Here is a 24,187-nt window from a genome sequence, read left to right on the forward strand (position 1 = left end):
AAATGTCTGTGCCCAGCAGAGGCTGCATCCGACTGGCATGGGGCCTCGGGCTGCACCCCAGCTCTTTGCCTGTCAGTCAGAGGCTGTCTCTTCCAGGCAGCTGCTCTCCCCCGAGCCAGAAGCTGTTTCCCATCTGTGAGGCATCTTCTTGGCAGGGGCCAGGGCTCCGGGGAGCAGTGGGCAGTGGGCAGGGCTCCCTCAGGCACCTGGTTCCAAGCTGGTACTCCACCCAAATGCAGAATTCAATGCTTTGACCTGCCTTTGTGCCCTGAGGATGTTTTCATGCTATTCTTTGATCCTCAGAGTGCTTATCAGATCACTGCTAAAATATGCCTTCTATACGAGCATAAGATCTCATTAGTATTATTGAGATGGTATTCTAAAAAAAAAACTAGGAAAAAATTAAAATTGGTTGAAATAATTAACACAAAGTAAAACTGGCAACAACTAAGACTGCACCTGGTAAAGTATGTTATTGACTAAAAATTGACAGAAGAATCAAATCTTCCTGACAAAGTTTAGATCTGCAGAATTTGGCTCAGGAAACATTTTCTGGTATAAATAATTGCCAGAAAAGAAATCCCAACAACGGCAAAAACTCTAATTTGTGAGATCTATTGTGAGCCAAAAGCTGATCATAAGCCAATAGTCACCTTTAACAATTTAAAAATAATTGATCCTGATGAAAATAATCTCCACAAAATAAAAAAAAATGGGGAAAGGTGAAGAAATGGTTTAACATGAATGAATAGAAAAGTGATCAAGGAATTAAACTGACTTAATGAAACTCATTAAGAGTTACTTTCTTGATGAAAAATCCTCAGTGTTGGTATAATTTTTATCAAAATGTAGATGTTAAGGGCTAGCGCCTACTAGTAGATGCTTAGTAAGTATTTGTTGAGCGGATAATGAATGAATGAGTTTACAGGTGAAGGAGGTCAGGAGAGGATCAGAGAGAATCATAAGGATTCCTTTGTCTCAGAGAGAGGACAAGGAACCCCAAGTTCAAGACTGCAGAGGCCACTGTGACTGGAGCTTGGGGCATCATCAGTGAGGCTGCAGAGTGGTCAGGGTTGGCAGCGCTACATTGTGCAGAGCCTTGCAGGCTGTGGGTAGGAGTTCCGGTTTCGCTACATCCTTGGGGCACATGTGCAGGTTTGTTACATGTTACATGGGTATATTGCATGATGCTGAGGTTCGGGGTATGACAGATCCTGTCACCCATCAGTGTCCGTTGTTCCCATCTTTATGTCCATGTGTACAACAGGACACCTTTGAATGGCTTTAGGTAGAAGCAAGACTCATGCTCAAATTTACATTTTATTAAGACCATTTGGTTTACTCTGTGGCGAGCAAATGGGAGGGGATAAAACTAGAGGCAGAGAAAGCAGCATATGATGGGGAGGGAGGGGTTCTTTTTCAGCTTTACAGATGGACCTCTCCTCATCCCTCCGGCTTCAGATGGCCCCACACTCCTGTCTGCCTCCCTTCAGTTTCCTCCAGAGCTCGCAGTCTGGGTCTGTGCAGGGTGAGGCAGGTGGGGGTCTGGGTTGGTCAGAGGAGGCAGTTGAGGTCTAGGAGAGAAACTGTGCTGAAGCTGTGGCCTTGGGAATGGGAGCTCATCTGAGGTCTCCTGGTGGTTAAGATCCTGGCTGGAGCTGCTCAGCTCCCCGTAGCAGGGCTTGAACTTGTGGCCAGAGCTGGAGTTGAGCTCCAGGGAAGGTAGACCAGAGCCCCTGGCTGCAAGCCTGTCCTTGCCCAGCTTTGTCCCTGAGGCCTTTGCTTGCCCAGCCCAGCTTTGGCCTGAAGGCTTCCCTGACCCTTCACTTCCCCCTCTGCTGCTGTCATGACTGGACCACGATCCTGGCTTTCTAGGCTCTGAGGGAGGGAGCCAAAGACCGTGGGCCTGAGGCAGGTAGGAGGACCCCAGGACTGGGAGGCAGCAAGTCTAGACCTCTCCAGCCACCCGTGGCTGTCCCTGACTCCTCTGGCCTCCTCTGATCTGTCTGTAAAGTGTTTCTTGGCCCTCCCACTCTGGGCCAATGTTCTTTCTCCCGACTGGCTTTCATGAAAGCTGCTGATTCTGGGAAAGAGACGTGGCTCACGGTCTCCCTACCCTTACCTGTTTCTACTCCAGTCCACCCCCAATTATATTCAACTAAGATCAGTCCAGAGAAGAGCAGAACTTGTCTGAGGCTGCAGAGCACCTCCGTGTAGTCTGGGAACTATGCCTAAGGTCTTGCCTCTGCAATGAGCTGTCCCTCAGAGGAGAGGTCTGTATAGTGGTCTGTCTGTAGACTCAGGTGTCTATGTGGTGCATGGGCACCACTCCTGCCTGGCTGCCCAGGGCCTGGAGACCCACCAGCCCACTCCATGCTGTCTCAAGGGCACACACTCTTCTCCATGTGGTCCGTACTACCAGGAATCCTGCCCTCCCTTCCATGGTAAAGGCTTTGGACTTGCTCTCCCAAGGAGAGAGAACCCCCAAGAGCACCAGCTCAGACACATGCAGATGTGAAATCTTTAGAATTCTTTGAAATTGACAGCAGCGGCGTGAGGGCCTGACCACTTGCTGCAGGGGTAGCTGTCTTTTGACTTGGGAGGTAACAAGCATGGGCTGTGGTCCTCTGACTGTGAGATCACGGGCAAGTCTTGCTCTACCACCCACTGCTGTGTGTTATTGGGCAAACCACTTAACTTTTCTGAGCCCTGGTCACATGAGTTAAGACCCAGAACATCCTCCCTGTCCCCTGCACAGAACTCAAATGAGAGAAAATGTTTTCATGTGTTTTGCCAGCCAGGCAGCACTGTGCCCACCTGAGGAGGTGTTGGTGAGAATGCAGTGGCTGCATAAAGGGAAGAGTACTTGCAACATGCACTCCTGCCACCCCTTACCTTGAGAGATCTTCTCAGCCCTGGGCCTCATAGAACTTTGGGAGAGAAATTTAGAGAAGTTCAAGGGTAGTTTCCCTAAGGGGCAGCTTCCCAAGACAGCATTTCATGTTGAATCCGTGTAGACTCAGGGAACTGAACTAATGACTAGAAAATGAGCATGTGTCCACTTGCTTCAAGGCCCAGATAGTCCTTTCAAGTGACCAGAGTTGTCCTGTCCCCTCCATAGGGCTCTCTCCACTGTGGGGGGATTGGAGGCTGGTTGCCTCTGCAGAGATGAGGCCTGAGCTGCTGTGACTACTCTCGGTCTATCCCCGCTCATTCCCAACTCTGGGGCAGGCAAATGCCCCTGCCTCAGTGCGGCCCCAGCTCCCCTTGCTGGCCAGGATGCTTCATCTTTTTGGGTCATCCTCTCAGATTAGCTACAAAGGGTGCTGTCCCTAGTCTGGGCATGGTGCTCTCCCCCTCCAAAGGCAGCCTCGTTGCTTTCCTTCCTAGCCTCGTGGCCTGGATCTAAGCTGGCACATCCCTGTGCCAGGTGGGGCTCACAGGCCCTGGGAGAGGGCAGCATCCCTTACCCAACCCTGCCTGGGGGGAGTCCTCACTATGATGCTATTCATTATGTATGTAGCATTATGCACATACTGTTATGTACTCATGGTTTCCAAGGTAGGACAAGCTCAAGGTCCTGAAAGAGGGACCCCTCTGCCATGGGCATGCTCAGTTTGCAGATAGGGCATAGTCCTTGAAGGATGCAGAAATTTCAACAAAGAGAGACTTGGGAAGACAAAATGATAATGCAGTTGTGGAAGCAGATGGGCCAAGGAGAGTGATGGATCCAGTAAGGTTTGAGTTTCCTGGGGAGCAGGGCTGGAAAAGTGGATGGAGTCAGATTTATGGATGTGGGGATCTGGGGAAGGAGGTAAGGGGGTGCTCTTGAGCCCTTTCATCCCTTTCATCCCAGCAGGGGGATGGGGTGACCAGGGCCTGCCCCCTGTGATGCTGGCCATGGGGCCTCCCAGGTCCCCCCACCTGGCAGCTTCTAGCTGCCACAGGTTATTGCCCCCCCATGCTGACCCCAGGACTGAATATTTTATGAACTGGTTTCTCCTGTTCTCAAAGGAATATTTATTTGTTTTTGTTTGTTTTGTTTTATAATAGCTTTATTGATTTATCATTTGCATACCACAAAATTAACCTTTTTAAAATATATACTTTAGTGGTTTTTGGTATATTCACAGAGTTGTGCAGTCATCACCATTATCTAATTCAAAAACATTTTTATCACCTCAAAAAGAACCTTCAGCCCATTAGCAGTCACTCCCCATTCCTCCCTCCCTGGCAACCACTAAACTACTTTCTGTCTGTATAGCTTTGCCTATTCTGGACATTTCATATAAATGGAATCATGCAATATGTGGTTATTGTATCTGCCTTCTTTCTTGGCATAATGTTCGCAAGGTTCCTTCATGATGTAGCGTATGTCAGTACTTCATTTCTTTTTGTGGCCAAATCATATTCCATTGTATGTATATACAATGTTTTATTATTCATTTGTCAGTTGATGGACATTCGGGTTGTTTCTGTTTTTTGGCTGTTGTGAGTAATGCTGCTAGGAACGTTCATGTACAAGTTTTTGTTAAGACCTATATTTTCATTTTTCTTGGGGATATACTTAGGAGGGGAGTTGCTGGGTGATATGGTTTCGATGTTTGTCCCCTCCAAATCTCATGTTGAAATGAGATTCCCAGTGTTGCAGGTGGGGACTGGTGGGAGGTGATTGGATCACAGGGATGGCTCCCTCATGAATGGCTTAGCACCATCCACTTGGTGATGAGTGAGTTCTTGCTCAGTTCACTCGAAATCTTGTTGTTTAAAAGAGTGTGGCACCTCCCCCATCTCTCTTGCTCCCAGTCTCGCCATGTGACTTGCTTTTTACCCTTCCTCTTCTGTCATGATTGGAAGCTTCCAGAGGCCTCACCGGGAGCAGATGCTGGAACCATGCTTGTACAACCTACAGAACTGTGAGCCAGTTAAACCTCTTTTCTTTACAAATTACCCAGCCTCAGCTATGTCTTTATAGCAATGCAAGAACAGACTAACACACTGGGTCATATGAAAACTCTGCGTTTGGGGATATTTGTTTTTAAATTCAAATGAATAGTACGAGTGTTTAGGAGAGAAGCCATCCTTGGTTGTCTGAACTTCCGGAAGGGAGGCTGCCCTTAGCCTGGTACTTCCCCAGTGAGATCCTGGGGTTCATTGGCACTTTGGATAAATCTTTTGCCTGCTGGCTTCAGTTTTCTGATCTATGAAGTGGAGTTAGTACTGATCTCTGCTCATCTCAAGACTTCTGTAAATAACTACTACTTGCCTAGCATATCAAGGATAGCAAAGGACTTCTGCTTGCTTTAGGTACTTTCATTCTTCAGCCCTGCGAGTTGAATGTTATTGCTCTAGTTTTGCTGATGAGGAAGCTGAAGCTCAGAGAGGCTAAATGACTTGCCTGAGTTCACAGTGTGGGTCGATGGCAGAGCCTGAACTTGAATCCGGGTTCACCAGAGTCCAAGTCCCTGGCCTGAACCCTTGCCTCAGATGTGTCTCTAAGCAAGGCAGGGCCCAGACATGGCCAGTTGTAGGCTCTGAAGCGGAGCATGCTGTAGGAGGGAAAAGGATGCTACAAAAGTCCATTTTTAGCTGTGTGACTTTAGATAAGTTGTTCCACCTCTCTGAGCCTCAGTTTCCACATCCACAAAATGGAAGCAATAATTACGACTTATAGCACCACAACAAGGACTTGGGAAGATGCTGTACATGAAGTGCCGGGCATGATGCCAGGCACAGAGAAGGTACTTGGTAGAAGGTTATAGGGCACACGAGGAGGGCTGAAGAGGATGCAGGGTACTGTGGAACCATCGGGGAGAAGTGGCTGGCTTCTGGGCTGGTCAGAGCAGGCTTTAAGGAGGAGACCTCGCTTGGGCTGGCCAGGAAGGTGAGCAGAAGGTGGAGAGTCCCCTGGGAAGGCCCAATGTTTTCTGACCTGGTGCTGCTGAAAACCATGAGGGGTTTCCAGGGTTCTCGAGAGATCTCCCATGTTGGGAGTTTGTGGACAGGCTCTGCTAGTACCTCCAGCCCTTACCCCCAGGCCAGCCTGCAGATGCCTGAGAGGGGGGCTCACATGACTGCCTCAGTTAGCCTGAGTGGTAATAAAACACTTTAAATTTATTGTGACATTTGGATTTAATTAAAAAGTACACACTTAGGGAAGTAGAACATAATGGGGAGAGAGGCAGGGTGGCTTTTCCCCTCCTTTCTTCCCCAAACTAATTAGCATTGTATTTTAAATTGTTTATGTGCCGCTAATCATCGTAATAAATCATTTATACCGAAAAAGACACATACTCGGCTGTGCCCGCCGTGCGGGTTCCGCTCACAGGGCTCTATCGTGAACAAATTGATCTGGAAGTGAATTTATTAACCACTAGGGAAAAAATCATTAGTGCTTTCTCTAAACATTCCCCAGGTACGCTTTATTGCCGCAGTTTATGCTGTAACTAAGAGGAGCATTACCCAGGCCCATGTTGTAATTTCCTTGCAAAGCCAGCAGCCCACTCCCAAGCTGGGGGCTAGGAGGGGCTGGGGAGTCCCTGCCTCCTCTCCTATACGTGATCTGGTGACCCCAGCCTCCTTTCCCAGTGCTCCTTATTCCAGAAAGGGCTCCCTGTGAAGCCCCTGCAGGCCCGAGGCCTCGGTGGCTGCTTTCTGTTGTCTCTTACCCACAGGGTGGTTCACACTCATTCATGTTTATGTGTCAGGAGTATGGCTTAAAGTTGGGAGCTAGCCAGGGGTTTGGAAAACTCTGGGGCTGGGGCTGAGGGAGTCAGTGATCTCAAATAATCTTGTCATAGACCAGCTTCCCCACCCAGAGATGGGGAACACACGTACTGTGAGCTGATGATAGGCTGGGAGGCACAAATGGGGCTCAACAGGGACCCAGGCAGGAGTGGGGGGCTGCAGCCGAAGCTGCCAGGAACATCCTCTGTGGGCTCATGCCTCCAAAGGCCTTCCTACTGTGGGCCTGGGGCCCTCTCCAGGGTTTGGCTAGAGCAGTCTATTCTGGCTTGGTGAGGCCTACTGCCCTGTGCCTCCTTGTCCACCTCACCTGGGTCCAGGGCCCAGATGGTACTTGTACTCCAGACATGGTCTGATAGATGACAGACAGCATGGCTGTCAGCTCCCTGGCTGCAGACTCTGTGCTCTGGATAATGCAGCCTGCGGCCACACCAGCTTACCCAGCAGCCGGCCCACCCTGCTGACTCTCACACAGGATGACACTTTCCCTTTGCACTTGGGGGCTTCAGACCACTCTCACTTCACAGGGGCTGCACTGCAAGACACTCACAGCAGGCTTTCTCCCACCAGGTTTCCAGAAGAGACATTCACTTCTGAACAAGGATCTTCTGCCTGGGAGCCCATGACTGGTTTAGGATACAGATCCCAAACTGTCTGATTCCAAAGCTTGTATTCTAAACAGCTTCATCTACAGATGCTCCCTGAACCTCCTCAGCCATACAGGGGGCTGAAGGGAAATCTGGCTCACGTGGGCCTTGCTTTCAGCGTCTCTCTCTTATCCAGGTCTGCAAAGAAGGGCTGAAGCAACCCCCAGGGCCTCAATAGGAAGCCCCGGGGCAATGCCTCAGGCAGGCATCCCAGAGGCAGTGCTGTCTCAGCCCCAGCCAAAGGGGTTTCCATCCCTGCCGCTCCTGGGGGTGGGACCTGGATTCTCCCTCCTAACCCCCAGCCCTTCCTCCCCTCACCCAGCCCTGTGGCTAGCAGATGGGCTCTGGCGGCTAGGTCCAGCTTGCCGGTCCAGCTTGCCGGGAGGGTCCCCTCTTTGCGCCTGGAGAACACATTTAAAAGTTTGAATTCAAAATTGATTTTGAAGGGCCCTAATCTCCCATCCCCTGGTGCTCATGGTGTGTCTGCAGCTCCTGCCAGACTCTCGTTTTCTGGTTCAGCGCGCTGGTGCTCACGTCCCTGATGCTGTGAAATTGAGACTCGTCTGAGAGTCCATGTCCTCCTCCTCTGTGGAGATTGCAGGCCTCTTGGGAGCCCTGTTTCATTAGATGGGTGATGCAGGCTTTGCGGGTGCCCAAGGAGCAGCTGAGTTGCTGTCAGGGGAACACAGCTTCCAGATGCTCTCCACCGGTCCCCACAGCTGTGCAGCTTCAAGCAGCATCCTGTTAAGGAACCTAGGGGCTGGATCCAGCAGCCCAGGATGGGATGAGGGTTGGTGGAAGCTACAGACTGAGAAAGGCTTGGGCCTGGGGCTTTTCTGTAGCAAACTCCAGGGGCCGCTTCCTCCCACTGGCCCCCAGAGACTCAGACTATGCTGACAGGGAAGAGGAGTCATTTTTGTAAGCCAAAAAGACCCTCAGGTAGGGAGTTGGGGAGGCTAGGTCTGTGCCAGAGGTGACAGCCACAGCTGCTGGAATTACAGAGATACCCACTACTCCCTGAGGGCTGAGATAGGTATTTATGTGTAAAGGGAGGCATGCAGTGGAGGCAGGGGCTAGAGGATGCGTTTTTGCTGCTCTTTTATCTAAAGGATAAAGGGTTTATATTTGCATGAGAGCTGTCGTTCCTCAGCTGGAGCCCTGGGAAGGCTTCTCAAAAGCCTGGATTGTGGCAGCCATGACCCAGGAGCTGCTGTGGTTGAATCTGCTTTGTTTGTTAGGGCCACATAGCTACAGGTACTTAGGGGGTGTGGCACAGGGGCAGCAACAAGCCTGATTAAAGCTCCATCTCTAGGGGCCCTGCCTATCTGAATTGGCCCACTCTGGCCAGCAGATTCTTGCCAGTAATATCTGGATAGATTCCATTCAGTCTCTTCATTCATGAATTGAGCTGATGGCTAAACAATGACAGCTGTGGGGCTCAACACTGGGAAAATAATAGTGGACAAGACATGTAGGGCCCCAAGAACAGCCTTCATGGGGCTTTTGTTCTTATGAGAGTACCCAATCAATCAGACTTTTTTTTGTTTTTTTTTTTTTGGAAACTCACAGAAAAGTAAAACAATTACAAATTGTGATGAAAAACTCCGAAGGAAGTTACTGAGGTGTGGGGAGCTCATTTAAATAAGGAAATAAGGAGGTCAAGAAAGGCTTCTCTGAGGAGATGACATTTAAGCTGAAGCTTGAAGATGAGAAGGAGTCAAGTATATGCAGAGGCAGAGGCAGGGAAGGGTGTTCTGGGAAGGTAATAGCATGTGCAAAGGCCCTGAGGCAGGAAGGAGTTTGGAGTATGACTGGAGCACAGTGTGGGAGGGGAAGGCAGACACCAGACCACATGAAGATGTTACAGGCTGGATGAAGAGTCTGGATGTTATTCTTAGGCCATTGGATGTTATGGAAGGGTTTCAAGTTGAGCAGTGACCTGCCCTGGTTTATCTGGAAGATCTCTCCAGCTGCCGTGTGAAGAATGGGCTGTGGGTACCAGACATCATGCCATGCTGGTAGTGCGTTGAGAGATGGTGATGGCTGTGGAAATGGAAGATGCAGGTGGGATGAGGAGCAAGAGTTGGCAGTGAAAGGGGTGAGGAGGATGGAAGTCTGAGGACGACACTTAGTTTCTGGCCAGAGTGCTGGGTGGATGATGGTGTGGGAGGGAGGAAGTCTGGGATGAGGGTACAGGGGCCAGGTTTGGGGAAGAAATCAGGAATCCTGCTTTGGACCTGTTGTTTTTGAGCTATGTCTGAGGCTTTCTAGAGACAACCAAAGAATGGAAAGAAAATGCCAATACCCATCCTGGAGAAGGAGAACACATTACAGATAACTATGCAATTAACGTAAGCCTCATTCCAAGTGACAAACTCCAGTGAGCACATGCAGCTTCTGATGTTTCTAAATTCCCACCACTAAAGAACCACAGAAAATTATCTGAGGCTGTGAGAGCAGACTGCATGTACACCTGCTCCAGAATCACTATGCTCCAGAATCACATCCAGGCCTTCCTGCAAGCTCTCTATGATCTGAGTATTTGTGTCTCCCCAAAATTCTTATATTGAAATCCCAACACCCAATGTGATAGTGTTAAGAGATGGGGCCTTTGGGGGTGATTAGGTCATGAGGGCAGAACCCTCATGAATGGGATTGGTGCCTTCTTAAAAGAGACCACGGAGAACTTCCTTGCCCCTTCTGCCATGTGAGGATGCAGCAAGAAGATGGCCATCTAATGATCCAAGAAGCAACTCTCACCAGACACAGAATCTGTTGGTGCCTTGCTCTCGGACTTCCCAGCCTCCAGAACTGTGAGAAATAAATTTCAATTGTTTATATGCCACCCAGTCTGTGGTATTCTGTTATGGCAGCCTGAACAGATTAAGACAGTCCCCTTAGGCTGTTGCTGTTGCCCCAAACCAGACTCAGCTTCCCCCAACAAGGAAGATCTGTGGGGGATGTGTGGAAACTCCTCAGTCCCTTTATGTCATGGTGAGTTCAGGCTTTAGATGCAGTATTCCTAAGGATAGGTTATTCTTCACCAAAACGCACTGCAAAAATGTAGCATATGAAGCTTCCTGCTTTGTACTCCTGCACAGGAAATGGCCCCTCTGGGGAGCTCTGGGGATCAGCAGCCCAACCTTTCCCTGACAAGGGGTCTTTTGTATTCCTGCAAGGAGTGTTTCAGAGCCATCTTCTTTTGGTAGGGTCCAGATTGGGTTCAAGTGAAAGTTCACTTTCCCCATTGCTTGGGGAAAGGATGATGTGATGCTGCCTCTGGCCCTGGGACACAGCAGGCAGGGCGTGGATGCCTCCTGGCCAGCAGCCTGGATCTGCAGCCTCGCTTTGGCCACTGGTGGCTTTACCCTTGGGCAAGTTGGTGAGTTCTCTGCACTCAGGGTCATGACAAGCATATGTTCCTGGTACAGAGCAGGCACTCAGTAAGGGGTAACGTGGTTTACTGTCATCTGGTTGAATATGACTACGGTGGCTGCAGATGCTGGGGGTGAGACTGGACAGTGCTTCCCTTAGGCCTTCCCTCCTGTGGTGAGCTCTAGCGTGCAGGAGAAGCTTGGCACTTAGAGCAGGCAAGCATTGCTGGACTTCACCCTGAACCAGGCCCCTCTCCAGGACGTCTTCTGCTCCAAATGTCTCACCCTGAGCTGGGCCTGTCTCCAGGACCTCTCTGCTCCCCGCCCTACCCATCCCCTCGTTCACACACAAGGCCCTGGCTGTTGGTTGAGGCTCCTGCCATCATTATAGCCCTGGGTCTGGAGTCCCCAGCCCAGCCTCCTCCTAAGGACATGTGCCATCTCAAGGCTTCTTTGTCCTTCTCAAAGCTGCAATGCAGACATCTTGGCTCTGCTTCTACATGGCCCTCTGCTCCCTTCCCAGCCCTGTGCCCTCTTTTTACTTAGTTTCTGGTCCATGTCCCCTTGCTGGCTCTGCCCAGAAGCCCTTTCAAGATCCCACAGCAGTCATAGCATTTGAAGGACCAACAGATGAGTGGGTAAGTCCTGTGGTCCACCCAGAGACAGTGCCCTGCATGGACAGTCATTCCTCTTGGTTTTAGCCCAGGCCCTGATCTAAGCATGGCCCCAGCCCCCACCCCAGCACCATCTGGCATCCAGGCTGTACTGGAGAATCCAGGCTGTGCAGGGAGGCCCTGGGCGTGTGCTGGATGGGAACTTGAACTCTGGAGTCTGACAGGCCAGGATTCCAATCTCTGCCCTGCAGCCTTCTAGCTGCATGACCTTGCATGACCTGAAACTTCCCAGGCCACTGTCTTCTCATCTGTGAAATGGGGGTAATCATTTAGTGCATCAGAGTTAATATGAAGATTCATTGAGATAACACTGTAAGATGGTTAGCCCAGCACCTGGCACAGTGACTGCTGAGTAAATGGTGGGGTTTATGAAAGGCATACAGAGCTCTGATGAGGGCATCTCCATCTCAGCTCCTTTTTTAAATTGGGTATCGCATATATGCAGTTAAATGCTCAAAGCTCAAATGTTCAGCTCAGTGAATTTTTATACAGGTATGCACCCATATGAACACTCAGATCAAGACATAGGACATTTTCAGTATGTTGGGCTCCTCGTCCTCCTCTCAGTTGATAATATGTCCTCCACCTCACCCCAAGTAACCATTATTCTTTTTTTTTTTTTTTTTTTGAGATGGAGTCCCACTCTGTCGCCCAGGCTGGAGTGCAGTGGCGCGATCTCGTCTCACTGCAACCTCCGCCTCCCAGGTTCATGCCATTCTCCTGCCTCAGCCTCCCGAGTAGTTGGGACTACAGGCGCCTGCCACCACGGCTGGCTAATTTTTTGTATTTTTAGTAGAGACGGGGTTTCACCATGTTAGCCAGGATGGTCTCGATCTCTTGACCTCATGATCCGCCTACCTCGGCCTCCCAAAGCGCTGGGATTACAGGCGTGAGCCACTGTGCCCGGCCTCCAAGTAACCATTATTCTGACATCAGATCAGTTTTGCCTGTTTGGGAACTACATATAAATGGAATTATACAGTATGTACCTTTTTGTGTCTAGCTTCTTTCATTCAATATTATATTGTCTGATTCATCCAGGTAGTATGTATTAGTAATTCATTCTTTTTAATTGCTACATACTATTCCATTGTACGAATATACCATAATTTATTTTGTTTTACTGTTGATGGACATTTGTGTTGTTTTCAGTGTGGGGCTATTAAGAAGAAAACATCTATGAACATTTTTGTGCATCTGTTTTGATGGACATAAGCTCTCATTTCTGTTGGGCATATACCTAGGAATATAATTGTTGGGTCACAAGATACAACTAAATTTTCTCAGCTAATTGCTTTATGCTACTATGCCAAACATTGTTATAACTATTTCATGTTCATTATCCAATTTAATCCTCAATCCTTTAAAGCAGGCTGTCCTCATTTAGCAGGTGAGTAAATTGAGGCAGAGCTGGGAAGCGCCAAAGCCAGAATTCAAGCCGAGGCTGTGTGTCTGCAGGGCCCACAGTCTCAGGGCCTACATTACCCTGCCTCTTCTCACAAGCTCCCTTGAGGGGTGAGCAGCACCAGAGTCAAAGCTGCCAGTCCCTCCACTGAGCTGACTGCCACCCCATGGGCTGAGCCCAGCCTCTCAGCCTTCCTCTTCCTGCCCTCGTGGGGAGCTGGAGGCCATAGGAGCCCCTGCCTCTCTCCCTCATCCTCACAGTGAACACGTTACCTGCAAGTGGGTGTGCAGAGGGGCGGTAATGAGCGTGCTCTGGGTGGCTGTGGCCGCGCGTTTCCACAGTTGTTCTCGTTGGCTTTTGATTCCAAATGAGTAGGAAATGCTATTAGTTCAGGCCTCGCCTGCTGCATGGCAAGGCCCTGGAATAGGAGTGCAGTGAGACGAGAAATTGTGGAGATAAAACTGGTGTGAAATGGAGGCCTTCTCACAAGGCTGGATGTGTCCGTGCGAAATGAAGTTACTTCTGAGAAAACGAGATTTAAAGAGATTCTGCAGAATTAGATTACACTTTCAAATTTCCTTATTAAAGAGGATTGATGCCTAGGAGGGGCTGCTGGTAGGCTTGGTTTGGGATCCTACTCTGCAGTTCCCAGGCCCAGGTGTGGGCCCAGGCAGGCAAAGCACCTTACAAGGTGACAGGGACCCAGACCCCCGGGACCCAGAGAGTGAGTCTCCCCACCTCCAGCAGCTGAAGCAGGCATGAGGATTGTGGGATCAACTTCTGGGTAATGTCTGACATTGCACGTGGGTCCATGAGGGTAACACTAGAGGGTTCATGCTCTTCCAATTCCTTCCATCTTCAGGCCTCTTACTTGTGGGTTTTGTTGAAATCAGCTTGATTCTAAGCTCTGATCCACTTTTTGACACTGTAGTCTTTTAAGAGACTAAACGTGCATGAAGCTGCTTGTGCATATGTGTGCATCTGTGCATAAGTATATATTTATATAAGCATACCCAAACACATGCTCATACACACACATGCATGTGTGTGCTTAGATGCATGGGTATGTATTTTCATGCAACTTACTGAGTACCTACTGTATGCCAGCATTGTGCTGGGTACTGAAATAAAACTTGTGGGGAGAATAAAACAGACACAGTCCCTCCTCACATGGACCTAGTGTACTTGTGTGATCATGTGGACATGGAGAAGTATTTGTGTGCTGCTGTGCATGTGTCCTGCAGCTGTGTGGTGAGCGTCTGCATGCTCTCCATGTGTCTTCTAAGCTCTGTGAAGTCTCCTGCTTGGGTCTCAGCCCCCCTCAGCATGCAGCCCTGCAGCACAGCATGTGAGTCAAGTACTTTGGCCCTAGAGATAGACTGCCAGGGTTCACATGCCAGCTCTTTCTCCTACTAACCCCAGCACTTTGGGAAGTTGAGGTGGGAGGATTGCTTGAGCCCAGGAGTTCAAGACCAGCCTGGGCAACATAGTTGAGACCTTGTCTCTAAAAAAAAAAAAAAAAAAAAAAAAAATTCCTCCCCCTAAAAATTAGCCTGGCTTGGTGGTATATGCCTGTGGTCCCACCGATGCAGGAGGCTGAGGTAGGAGGATCACTTAAGCTGGGAGGTTGAGGCTGCAGTGAGCTGTGACCACATCACTACACTCCAGCATGGGAGACAGAGGAAGACCCTGTCTTTAAAAAAATAATAATAATAAAATAAAAAATACCAAGGCTACACCTGCCTCCAGGGCTCTCTCCAGAGCAGCCAGAGGGTCCTGGAGCTGTCACCCTCTGAGTTGCCACAGCAACTGCTTCCCATGTGGCTGGTCAGTGGAACAGCCTGTTGGACAGATAGGGAGGCTTCCTTCTACACATACTTGCACTGACCACTAGACTGGCCTTTGGGTGGAGCTGGACTATGGCCAGTGCCAGGGTGACTTTAACCACAGTAGAACAATCAAATCAGTTCGTCGCTCCTCAAAATAAGTGTCTCTCACTATCCCGTTTCATATGTTGAGGAGAGTGACACTAATCAGAGTTAACGTTTTACTGTGGCCTTAGCACATCACATAAATTAACTCCATTCTTTCTCATGGAGACTCTGAAATGAGTGCTGTCTTCATACCCATTACACAAAAAAGAAAACCGAGAAAATGGTAATTAAGGTCACACAGTCAAAAGTGTCAGACAAACCCACATTGAGAGATATTCCATGAAATGACTGGCCTGTACTCTTCAAAAATGCCATTGTCTTGAAACACAAAAGAAAGGTTTGGGAATTCTTCCAGATGTAAGTAGACTAAACTTGACAACTGAATGCGATGCAGGGCCCAGGATTTTTCCATAAAAGATATTTTTGAAGAAATTGGTAAAATCTGAATGAGGTCTATAGATTAGATAATAATGTTATGTCAATGATAATTTTCTGATTTCAATTATTGTACTGTGGTTATGTAAGAGAATGTCCTTGTTTTCAGCAAAGCATTTGCAAACCAAAAGTATTAGGAGGTATAGAGGCTTCCTGTTTGAAACCAACTCTCAAATGATTTAGGGAAAAAATTATAGGTAAGTAGGTAGAAAGATGGAGGAGAAATCAAAGGTGGTAAAATGTTATATGTAGGGAATCTGGGTGAAGGGCTTACAGGAATTTTTTCTACTATTCTTGCAAGTGTTCTGAAAGTTTGAAATTATGTCAAGAGACAAAAAGTTAAAAGAAAAAGAAAGCAAGTGTCCAAGCAGAGATGGTATCCTGGGGTGACTGTTAATACTATCAGTTCCTGTTCACTGTGCCCTGGGCACCAGAATCTGTGCTATGGCCTCATGTGCATAACCTCATTCTATCCTCACCACATTCTGAGCGGAAAGAGACCATTGTGGCCCCCAGTACACACATGCCAGTCAGAAAGGTGAGGGGATTTAATCTAGGCCCCCCAGCTCCTTGGAGCAGTTCCCAAACTTGAAACTAGGCTCCCCGACTTCAAGATCTGAACTCTTAGCCTCAGTCCCACTCTTGACCTCAGTCCCACTCTTGACCTCAGTCCCACTCTTGACTCTGACCTTTTTGGGAGAGTGGGGATGGGCAAGACAAAGGCGTTTCTTCCTGGAGTAGTAGCAGAGTGAAGGCCCTGGGACACAAGCAAACAAGATCCATTTGTGGGAGGGAGAGGAGCTGTGTTCCAGGATCCTGCAGGGAGCAGAGCCAGCAGTGCCAAGCAGGACACACTGGCGTGTGGGAGGGGCTGCAGATGCCCAGTGGAGTTGTCAGGAGGTGGCCACAGTGGCTCCCAGCAGGGGAGCCACAGGGAAGAGCCTGCAGTGACCTGGAGCTGGGTGAGGTAGACATTCTGGGCTGGAAGACTGGCCTTGGAGGAGCTCACTGGGGTAAGCGTCCCCCAGGCTGCCATCCAAACCAGAGGCACCAGTAGTACTGGAGCCTGTGGGCTTGGCAGTTTGGGAAAGTCCACGTGCTGGAGCTGAGGGGCAGCTGGGCTGGGACAGGTGGGCAGGAGTTGCTGGGGACTTGGGTCTGGCCTAGTGGACTGCTCTGAGGTCCATGTGAAGATGAGGGCATTTCTCCTCCGGGCTGGAGGGAGAGAGCGGAAGGAGCGGGATGACCTCTGGCAGTGCCTCCCCATCACCTGGACTGTCTGGCTTTCCCCCAGATTAAAGAGCAGAGGGTGAGTGTCTGGCAGCCAGATGAGTCAGACTGGGAGGCTTCTTTCCGAGCCTGGCTGCCTCCTTCCACCAGCAGCCCTGCCTCCACCCCCTGCTAGAGGTAGGGGTTGGAGTTCAGCCTGTTTCCCCTCCAATGTTGTGCCCCCCACATCCTGAGACTTAGGGCTGACCCTGGGTTGAGTGGACTGGTTTATTCTGCTGGGCCCAGCGCATGCATCTGAGTGTGTGCCCAGGCGTGCGTGTCGGCACAAACATCATCCGTTGTAAAATATCAGTGTTTTCATGGGTGAGTAGTAATTACTGGGTAATGCTTTAAAACCTTTCCTGAAGGAGTGCAAAGCCATTTTTTTCTAAAGTCAGGAGTACATTAAAAGGATTACCATGTAGATTTGATTTTTAGATAACACTAAAATGGATCCCAAATGGACTTCAGCAAAGGGATGCTATCTCCTTAATGGAAAGTGCATGGCCCGAGGCTCAGGTCCCAGAGCCAGGCTGGGGAAGGAGGGAGGGAAGAGGTGTCTGCAGGGGGGCAGGCTGGCAGATTGGGTGGGGGGCTAGGTGGGAATGGGGGAGGCAGAGCAGGAGGGAGGGCCTGGACCCTGTGGGGAGCTTATCCCTCCATCTGGGGAGCAGGAGACTGCAGAGCCTCTCCTGAAAGCCCCTCCACCTTTCCAGGAGTGTTTTCAAGTCTCCTGGACCAGCCCGGTGGGAGCAGACACAGCATGGATGCCCTATGAGGAAGGAAGGCTGTCTCCACTGTTTTGTTTGTTTGACCCCCAGAGCTCTTCCACTCTCCTGTGAGAAGCAAGGGATTGCTTCCATTTTTCTTATGGGCAGATGAAGGAAGTTAGGCCCAAAGAGACCAGGGGCATATGCTCTGGACCCCATAGCCACAGGACTGCAGACCTGGAGTGTGGTCCCAGGCCCATCCCATGGGGCTGCCCTGGCTCAGGCTTCCCCCAGAATGCCAGCCTTTCTCATGGGAAATCTCTAGACCCAAGGGTCTCTAAACGCTCTGGGGCCTTCTCAGCCAGGCTGACCCTGGTGTTCCATGTCTTGGTGGACATGGGACACTTTGGCAGAAGCTGTGTGGCTTCTATAAGAGTTCTCCAGAGCCAGGAATCAGTTCAGCACCCTAGAAAAGGGGTGTCCAGGTCTTAAGGTAACCTGCCTATGCAGAGGCCAGCCTGGGCACGGGCAGTGGGGAGGGGGACCTGTGGCAGCTGGCAGCTTCACCCCTCATGGTTTCCACAGGGTCCTCTAGGTGCCAGATCCCTTCAGTGAAGAGATAGTCGACTAGTGCTGGAGTTCACAACCCTGCAGGAGCCAGGACAAACATGCTGGGGTCTGAGCTTGGAAGACCAGCCTGTCCAAGAGCCAGGGTAGATGGAAGAGAGAGTGGGACAGCTGCTTCAAGTGCTGGGGTCTCTCACTGTTTCCCTTCGTTTTGGGCTATAATTTAGTGGGCTCAGGTCTCACCTGAGTACGGAGGTTCCAGCCATTCACCCATGTTCTGGTAACAGCCCAAATATACAGCCCTGGGAGGGGTTCAGGACCACTGGGAAGGGAGCCAGGCCTGCTGCAAGCCTGGCTGAGCAAAAGGAACGTGAGCCTTATAGGCGCTGTAGTCGGGGCCTGGCCCAAGATTTTCCCAGTCGGTTTTTGAATGCGTAGCTCTGCTGGCTGCATGCTCCCTGCACAGGGCCTAGGGACAAGTTCCTGCCCTTGGAGCCCTACCCTGGTCCAGGTCCTACCCTGGGAGGCCCCTCATTTCCCCATCCAGCTATTTTAACTCCTCTCCCATTTCCCCACACTTCCCTGTAGGCCAGGACTTGGAAGGAGCCTCACAGACCCCTTCAGTTCTCAGGGGTATCTGCTCCCCAGCTGCCCTCCTTGGGCTCTTTCAGAGCTCTGTGCCAGGCTGGGCCCTGCTAGAAGAGACACAGGCAGGCCCGAGGACAGAGTCATCCTGTGCCCCATCCCTCTCTCAGACCAATTAACCTTTAGAGCTGCATTAAGGAAATTAGGCAGCAAACTCACCAGCTAACAGACAGACCCTGCAGGGACTGCAGGGAGGAGGAAGCGGGAGCCCACTGGCCCTGCGCACTGTAGCCTGTGGGTGGGCGCCTGCTCCCCAGACTCACCTGTCCAGGAGAAGTCTAAGGAGACAGCTGGGCTGACAGCGAGCACAGGAGAGGGGAAGGAGTCCTGGGGCCAGCTTGATGGTGGCTGACTCAAGCCCCTATAACCGTCTGAGCCTCAGTTTCCCCATCTGTAGAATGAGAGCATTTAACTGGAAGAACTCTGAGGGCTCTTCTGACCTTACATCTGTGGATTCTGAGACCAAGGCCTCTTGTGCCTGGTTCTCCCCTAATGCCCAAGGAGGAGGGAAGCAAAAGGAAGGGAAGCAGCCCAACTGTTCAGACTCTGGGCTGGGGGCAGTGAGGAGGGCTGGGAATGGGAGGGACACCAGGGGATGGGAGGAAGGCCAGAGCCCTGGAGAGAGCAGGGGTCCTTTGGAGAGGACGGGGCCAGTAGAAGGACAGACTCCAGGGGAGTGTTGGAAAGCCGGGGAGGTGGGGAGGGATGGGCCCCTATCCAGCTGCACCTTGGTCAGGAACGGAGCATGCACACCCTCCCTGTCTTCACAAGGTTTCTCAGGCAACTCCCACAGGCTCCCACCCTGTAAAGTCACAGAGCAGGGCTTCTGAGGTCCTCTGCACTTCCCTCCTAGCCTCACGGGTCCACATGGATGTCCAGGCTACTGGACGACATCTGCCCCCATCTCCTCCTCAACGGTCCCTGTGGTCCCAGGAGAAGGGACTAGGAACCCGTGCCTCTGTCACTTCATGCCCACACCTGCATGTCGTGCCTGTGTGTGAGGGGTGTGCGTGAGCGCACATGCTCGCCTGCCGCGACGGAAGACTCTGCCCTGTGGTGAACATCACGTTGGGCCCTTTGTACTTGGTGCCTGTGTGTATGTTGGGAAGCCGGTATGGAAGCCGGTATGGGCCCTGGGAGGGGCTGATGGCTGAGAGATCCTAATCCTGGTAGAATGAGGAAGGATCCAGAGGCTCAGAGCCTGCCCTCCCCCAGGCCAGGGCAGGTGAGGTGTGACACCGCCTGAAGCATTCCCAAGGGGAGCCCCAGCCAGGCCCTGCCAGCTGCCTCCTCTTACCTGCCAGGAGCCCCAGAGCCTCTGCTCCCTCCTGGGAGTGTCCCAGGGGCGTCTCACTTCCTTCTTGACACCATCACAGCTCTACATGGATAGACCAAGAGGCTGTAGCATTTCAGCTGGAGAAAGACGAGTTGGCAAAAAGATCTGGGGGTTCTAGAGAACCTCATAGGCCTGAGGAGACTACATTTCTTAGGCTTATTGCTGGAAGAGCCAATGTGATGGTGGCTTGGCAAGGAGAGCTTCAGGCTTACTCCAGATGAGACCGCATAGGGGATAGAGGCCAGGGTGGAGAGGAACAGCTCAGGGAGGCCAGGCCTGGGGTCTGTGTGTGCCTTGGAGCAGAGCAGCCTCTGGAGGGACCTTCGCAGGGCCAGGGAAACAGGCTGTGCCATGTAGCCCAAAGGGCAGGACCCAGAGCCCGGGGAGGAGGTTATTGGGGAGAAAGCGAGGGCTCCTGGGAGCCCCAAACCTAGAGGGGGCGACAGAGAGAAGCAGTGAGCTCCCCATTCTTGGGGGATATTCCTTGAGGTCCAGAGCTACAGGGCCCATCCTGCGTTCCTGTCTGTCTGTCCATCTGCAGGCGTGCCGATGCTCTCCGTCCAGCCCAAAGGGAAGCAGAAGGGCTGTGCGGGCTGTAACCGCAAGATCAAGGACCGCTATCTGCTGAAGGCATTGGACAAGTACTGGCATGAAGACTGCCTCAAGTGTGCCTGCTGTGACTGCCGCCTGGGCGAGGTGGGCTCCACCCTCTACACCAAGGCCAACCTCATCCTGTGCCGACGCGACTACCTGAGGTGGGCTGCCGACCCCTGGCCTCCCAAGCCCTTGTCCTGCTCAGAAAGCTCCCCATCCTCAGCCCCAGCGTGACTGTGCCCCTGGCCCTAGACCCAGTACCCTGTGTGTCCTCTCATTCTTGACTGTCCTGCCCCTGCCCTGCTTGCCCCAGATACCTGAGAAGTCACCTGAGGGAAGCCCCAGGTCGTTATGCCCTTGGACTCGGTGCCCAGCACAGGTCCAGGGCAGGCATTTGTAACCTGGGGCCCCTAAGTTAAGCTTTCCAAGGGCCCCAGCCTAGCTCTGCACCCCGCACCCCCCGCCTTGGCCAGGTGCTTCTGACCCACCTGATCTGGAATCTGGGAGGGGATACCTCAGAGGGGCTTTGAGAACAGGTGTGGAAGCTTTGACTTCCCCAGGACCCTCCTCCCTAATGCAGTCTCTTTCCATCTCCCAGTGCCCAACTTTCCTTTCTAGATGGTCCTTGGGAACAGGCGTCCATTTGCCCAGGGAAACTGGCAGTCAGCCATATCCTAGGAGCAGGGCCAATGATGCTGGAGCTTCAAGACCTGGGTTGGAACTAGCTGTGAGCCTTTGGCTCCTAATCTTCTCCCAGCCTCAGTTTACTTCCCCGTGAAGGGTGAAAGAATGATACTTCCCTGCCTTGCATTCCTCTGAGCTCTAACTCACCCTCCCTACAACTTGGATCCTATTCCCTGGGGCCACCTCCCCCAATTAACCCTCCCTGAGGCCATTTATGACATCAGCAAGGCTGGAAGGAGGCCACAAAGCAGGGCCTTGGCTGAGACCCAGCACCTGCATTTGGCTCTGTCGCAGGCTGCTGGATGGTTGCCGGGCTTGTGGGGAAGGAGGGCCCATCGCATTAATTAACAGGTCGGGGCAAGGGCTTCATGGGGCTCCGTCTGCCCAGGTCTGGGCATGTTGCAAGGGGGAGGTTATCAGTGGAAGTTCCCCCACTTCCCCAAAGATCCTTTGACTGACCTGCCTGCACCTTTTAATACCTACATTTAAAAGTGATGCAGTAAAACAGAATCTGTGACTTAGTGCTCCTTGCCAGGGCTGGAGGGGAGAGGCTGAGACCAGGAGCAGGGGTTAAGGAAGAATGTTCAGGCTAAGCGCGGTGGCTCATGGACTGTAACTTCAGCACTTTGGGAGGCCGAGGCAGGCACGTCGCTGCAGCTCAGGAGTTTGAGACCAACCCTGGGCAACATGGTGAACCCCCGTTTCTCCAAAAAAAAAAAATTAGCCAGGTGTAGTAGCTGCATGCGTGTAGTCCCAGCTACTCAGGAGGCTGAAGTGGAAAGATTGCTTGAGCCCAGGAGTTTGAGGCTGCAGTGAGCTGTGATTGCGCCACTGCACTCCAGCTTTGGTGACAGAGCAAGACCCTGTCTCAAAAAAGAATGTTCCTGGGGATTCACCCCTTGAGGACCTAGAAGGGGCCTCCATGTCTGGAGGTTTAGGGCATCACCTGGGGGCTGACCCTACCAGGTTAGGATGATGTGGCAGACCATCTGATGGGTCCACAGGACTTGGAGAGAGAGGCCCACAGTGCAGGATGGGCTTATCAGGAAAAAGCACCCACAAGCATACAGGGCCCTGCCAGCTACTAGGGATGGAAGGTAATTTTTTTTTTTTTTTTTTTTTTTTTTTTTTGCTCTGGCAGAGGCAAGGAATGACCGTAGGACCAGCTAGACCAGTGGGCTGGGATGGGAGCGTGGCTTCCTTGAGCTGCTCAGGCCTGGAGAATGGCTGTCCAGAGCCTGCGCCCTCTGAAGCAACTGTTCCTGGGCTGATGGCAAGAAAAGCCCCTCATGGCAGGCAGATGCTGTGGCCCAGCCTTTGTCTGCCTTAATCTGAGCCACCAGGCAGCTCAAGCTGATGAATAATGGAGCCAAGCTCATCTGCAGGCGCCTGAGCTTGAGCTGGACAAATGGAGGATTAGAGGGGCCCCCCACCCTCTTCTCAGCCTTCTTGCCTCACTTGGGGCTTGCTCCGTCTGTGTGCAGGAAAGAAGCAAGGAGGAGCTGGGATGGCTCAGACCATTGGGACACCCAGCCAAGGGCTGGCCTGCATGGGGAGGGAGTAAACTCCCTGTCCCTAGAGCTTTACAGCCAGCGGCTAAGAGGAGGGGTGCCTGCCTCAAAGAGGCATTTGTGCCAGATGTCCTTGGCGCTTCCTTTGGGCATCAGTTCTGTTTTACAGCATCTTTGAATAGGATCATCCATCCCTATTTTACAGAAGGATAAACTGAGGTTCAGAGAAAGAAAAAAAGGGACTTAGGCAAGTAACACAGTGAGTTTGTCATGGAAAAAAGATTTAATAAAACACTTTAATTTTGGCAAGGCACAGTGGCTCATGCCTGTAGTCCCAGCACTTTGGGAGGCCAAGGCAGGAGGATCACTTGAGTCCAGGAGTTCGAGAGCAGCTGCCCAATATAGTGAGACCCCATCTCTATTTTCAAAAAATCAAATAATAAACACTGTAATGTTAAAGGTGGGAAAAGCATGTCATGCAGTGGTTTAGAGCACGCCTTCTGGACCAAGGCCCTGTGACTATCCAGGTTGTTTCTCTGTGACTCATTTTTTAAATCTTTAAAATGGGGAATAATAATAGTACCACCTCCTAGGTTTGTTGTGAGGATTAAGCGTTAATCTTTGTAAAGCTCTTAGATTAGTGGCTGAGACATAGTGAACACTACCTAGGTGGTTGCTTAATGAGTTGTGACTGAGAATTTACAACAGGTTTCACAACTACCCCGTGAAGGGTGTGTTTCAGGCTTTGTTTTACAGATGAGGTAAATGAGGCTCAGAGAGACTCACTGACTTGCCTGAGGGCACACAACCCAAGATTCAGTCTGCCCCTGAAATTCAGGCTTGTGTGGGTCTGGAGCCCTTGCTCAGGACCCAGCCTAGGATTCTCTTGTTGGCTCCAGGGCTTGAGGACCCTTGTGGGAGCCTGGGAGGGGGCCTTGGGATGGGCAGTGACAGCCAACTCCTGACCCCGTACACACCCTCCCTGGAAGGGGATGTGCTGATTTCTTGGCAGCCTGATCTCTGGGCGGAATCTAGATGCAGCCCTCAGTGCTCTTATCCTATTGTATGAGCCCACCTGCCGAGCCCACAAGTTGGAGGATGGGAAGGACCCTGGATGGAGGCAACTCCTTTCCCCCTGCCCACCCAGCTCCCCAGAATGCTGCTGAGTCCTCTGCATCCTTCCCTCGGCAGGCTCTTTGGCACCACAGGGAACTGTGCTGCTTGCAGCAAGCTGATCCCAGCCTTCGAGATGGTGATGCGGGCTCGGGACAACGTGTATCACCTCGACTGCTTCGCCTGCCAGCTCTGCAACCAGAGGTCAGTGCTGGACTGGCTGACCCAACACACTCCCCAGACGCCAGCCTGAGGCCTGCTGGGATGGGCCAGGAGCACGGGGGAGGCGTGCAAGCAAATGAGGGTTGCGTGTGTGTATGTGGTGGTGCGTGCAGGTTATGAGCATGCATGTGCTTTATGTGTTTTGTGTGTGTGTAAGCTTGGTAGCCAAATATGTGCACTTTAATATTGGGTGTGCACATCTGTGTGGCACATTTCTGTGTGAATATAATGAAGGCGTGCATGAGTTTACTGTGTATGCATAGTTGAGTGTGCATGTGCATGTGTATTTGTAAATGTACAAGTGGGCACATGTGCATGATGGA

The 24,187-nt window shown here is 51.3% G+C and overlaps 1 protein-coding gene and 1 long non-coding RNA gene across 4 annotated transcripts in view; one reads left to right on the plus strand and one right to left on the minus strand.

Moving 5' to 3' along the window:
- Positions 1–24,187, plus strand: part of LMO1 (LIM domain only 1) — a 46,340-nt gene that overhangs the window by 17,734 nt on the left and 4,419 nt on the right. For both annotated transcript variants that reach the window (XM_009246671.2, XM_002822062.4), the window contains exons 2-3: positions 20,282–20,495; positions 23,721–23,846. In XM_009246671.2, coding sequence (XP_009244946.1) covers positions 20,282–20,495; positions 23,721–23,846 — 340 coding nt within the window. The remainder of the gene's footprint in view (positions 1–20,281; positions 20,496–23,720; positions 23,847–24,187) is intronic.
- Positions 1,309–21,201, minus strand: LOC129048697 (uncharacterized). Of its 2 annotated transcripts, XR_010135483.1 has the most exons (6): positions 20,823–21,201; positions 19,702–20,170; positions 18,668–18,795; positions 13,117–13,366; positions 2,896–11,687; positions 1,309–1,574 (listed from the first exon to the last, which is right to left on the minus strand). It is a non-coding gene; the product is annotated as an uncharacterized LOC129048697 (long non-coding RNA). The 2 variants fall into 2 exon arrangements; XR_008511254.1 differs by having other exon boundaries at positions 2,896–13,366.

This window comes from Pongo abelii, chromosome 9 (genome assembly GCF_028885655.2).
Source record: "Pongo abelii isolate AG06213 chromosome 9, NHGRI_mPonAbe1-v2.0_pri, whole genome shotgun sequence".
Taxonomy (NCBI): Eukaryota; Metazoa; Chordata; class Mammalia; order Primates; family Hominidae; genus Pongo; species Pongo abelii.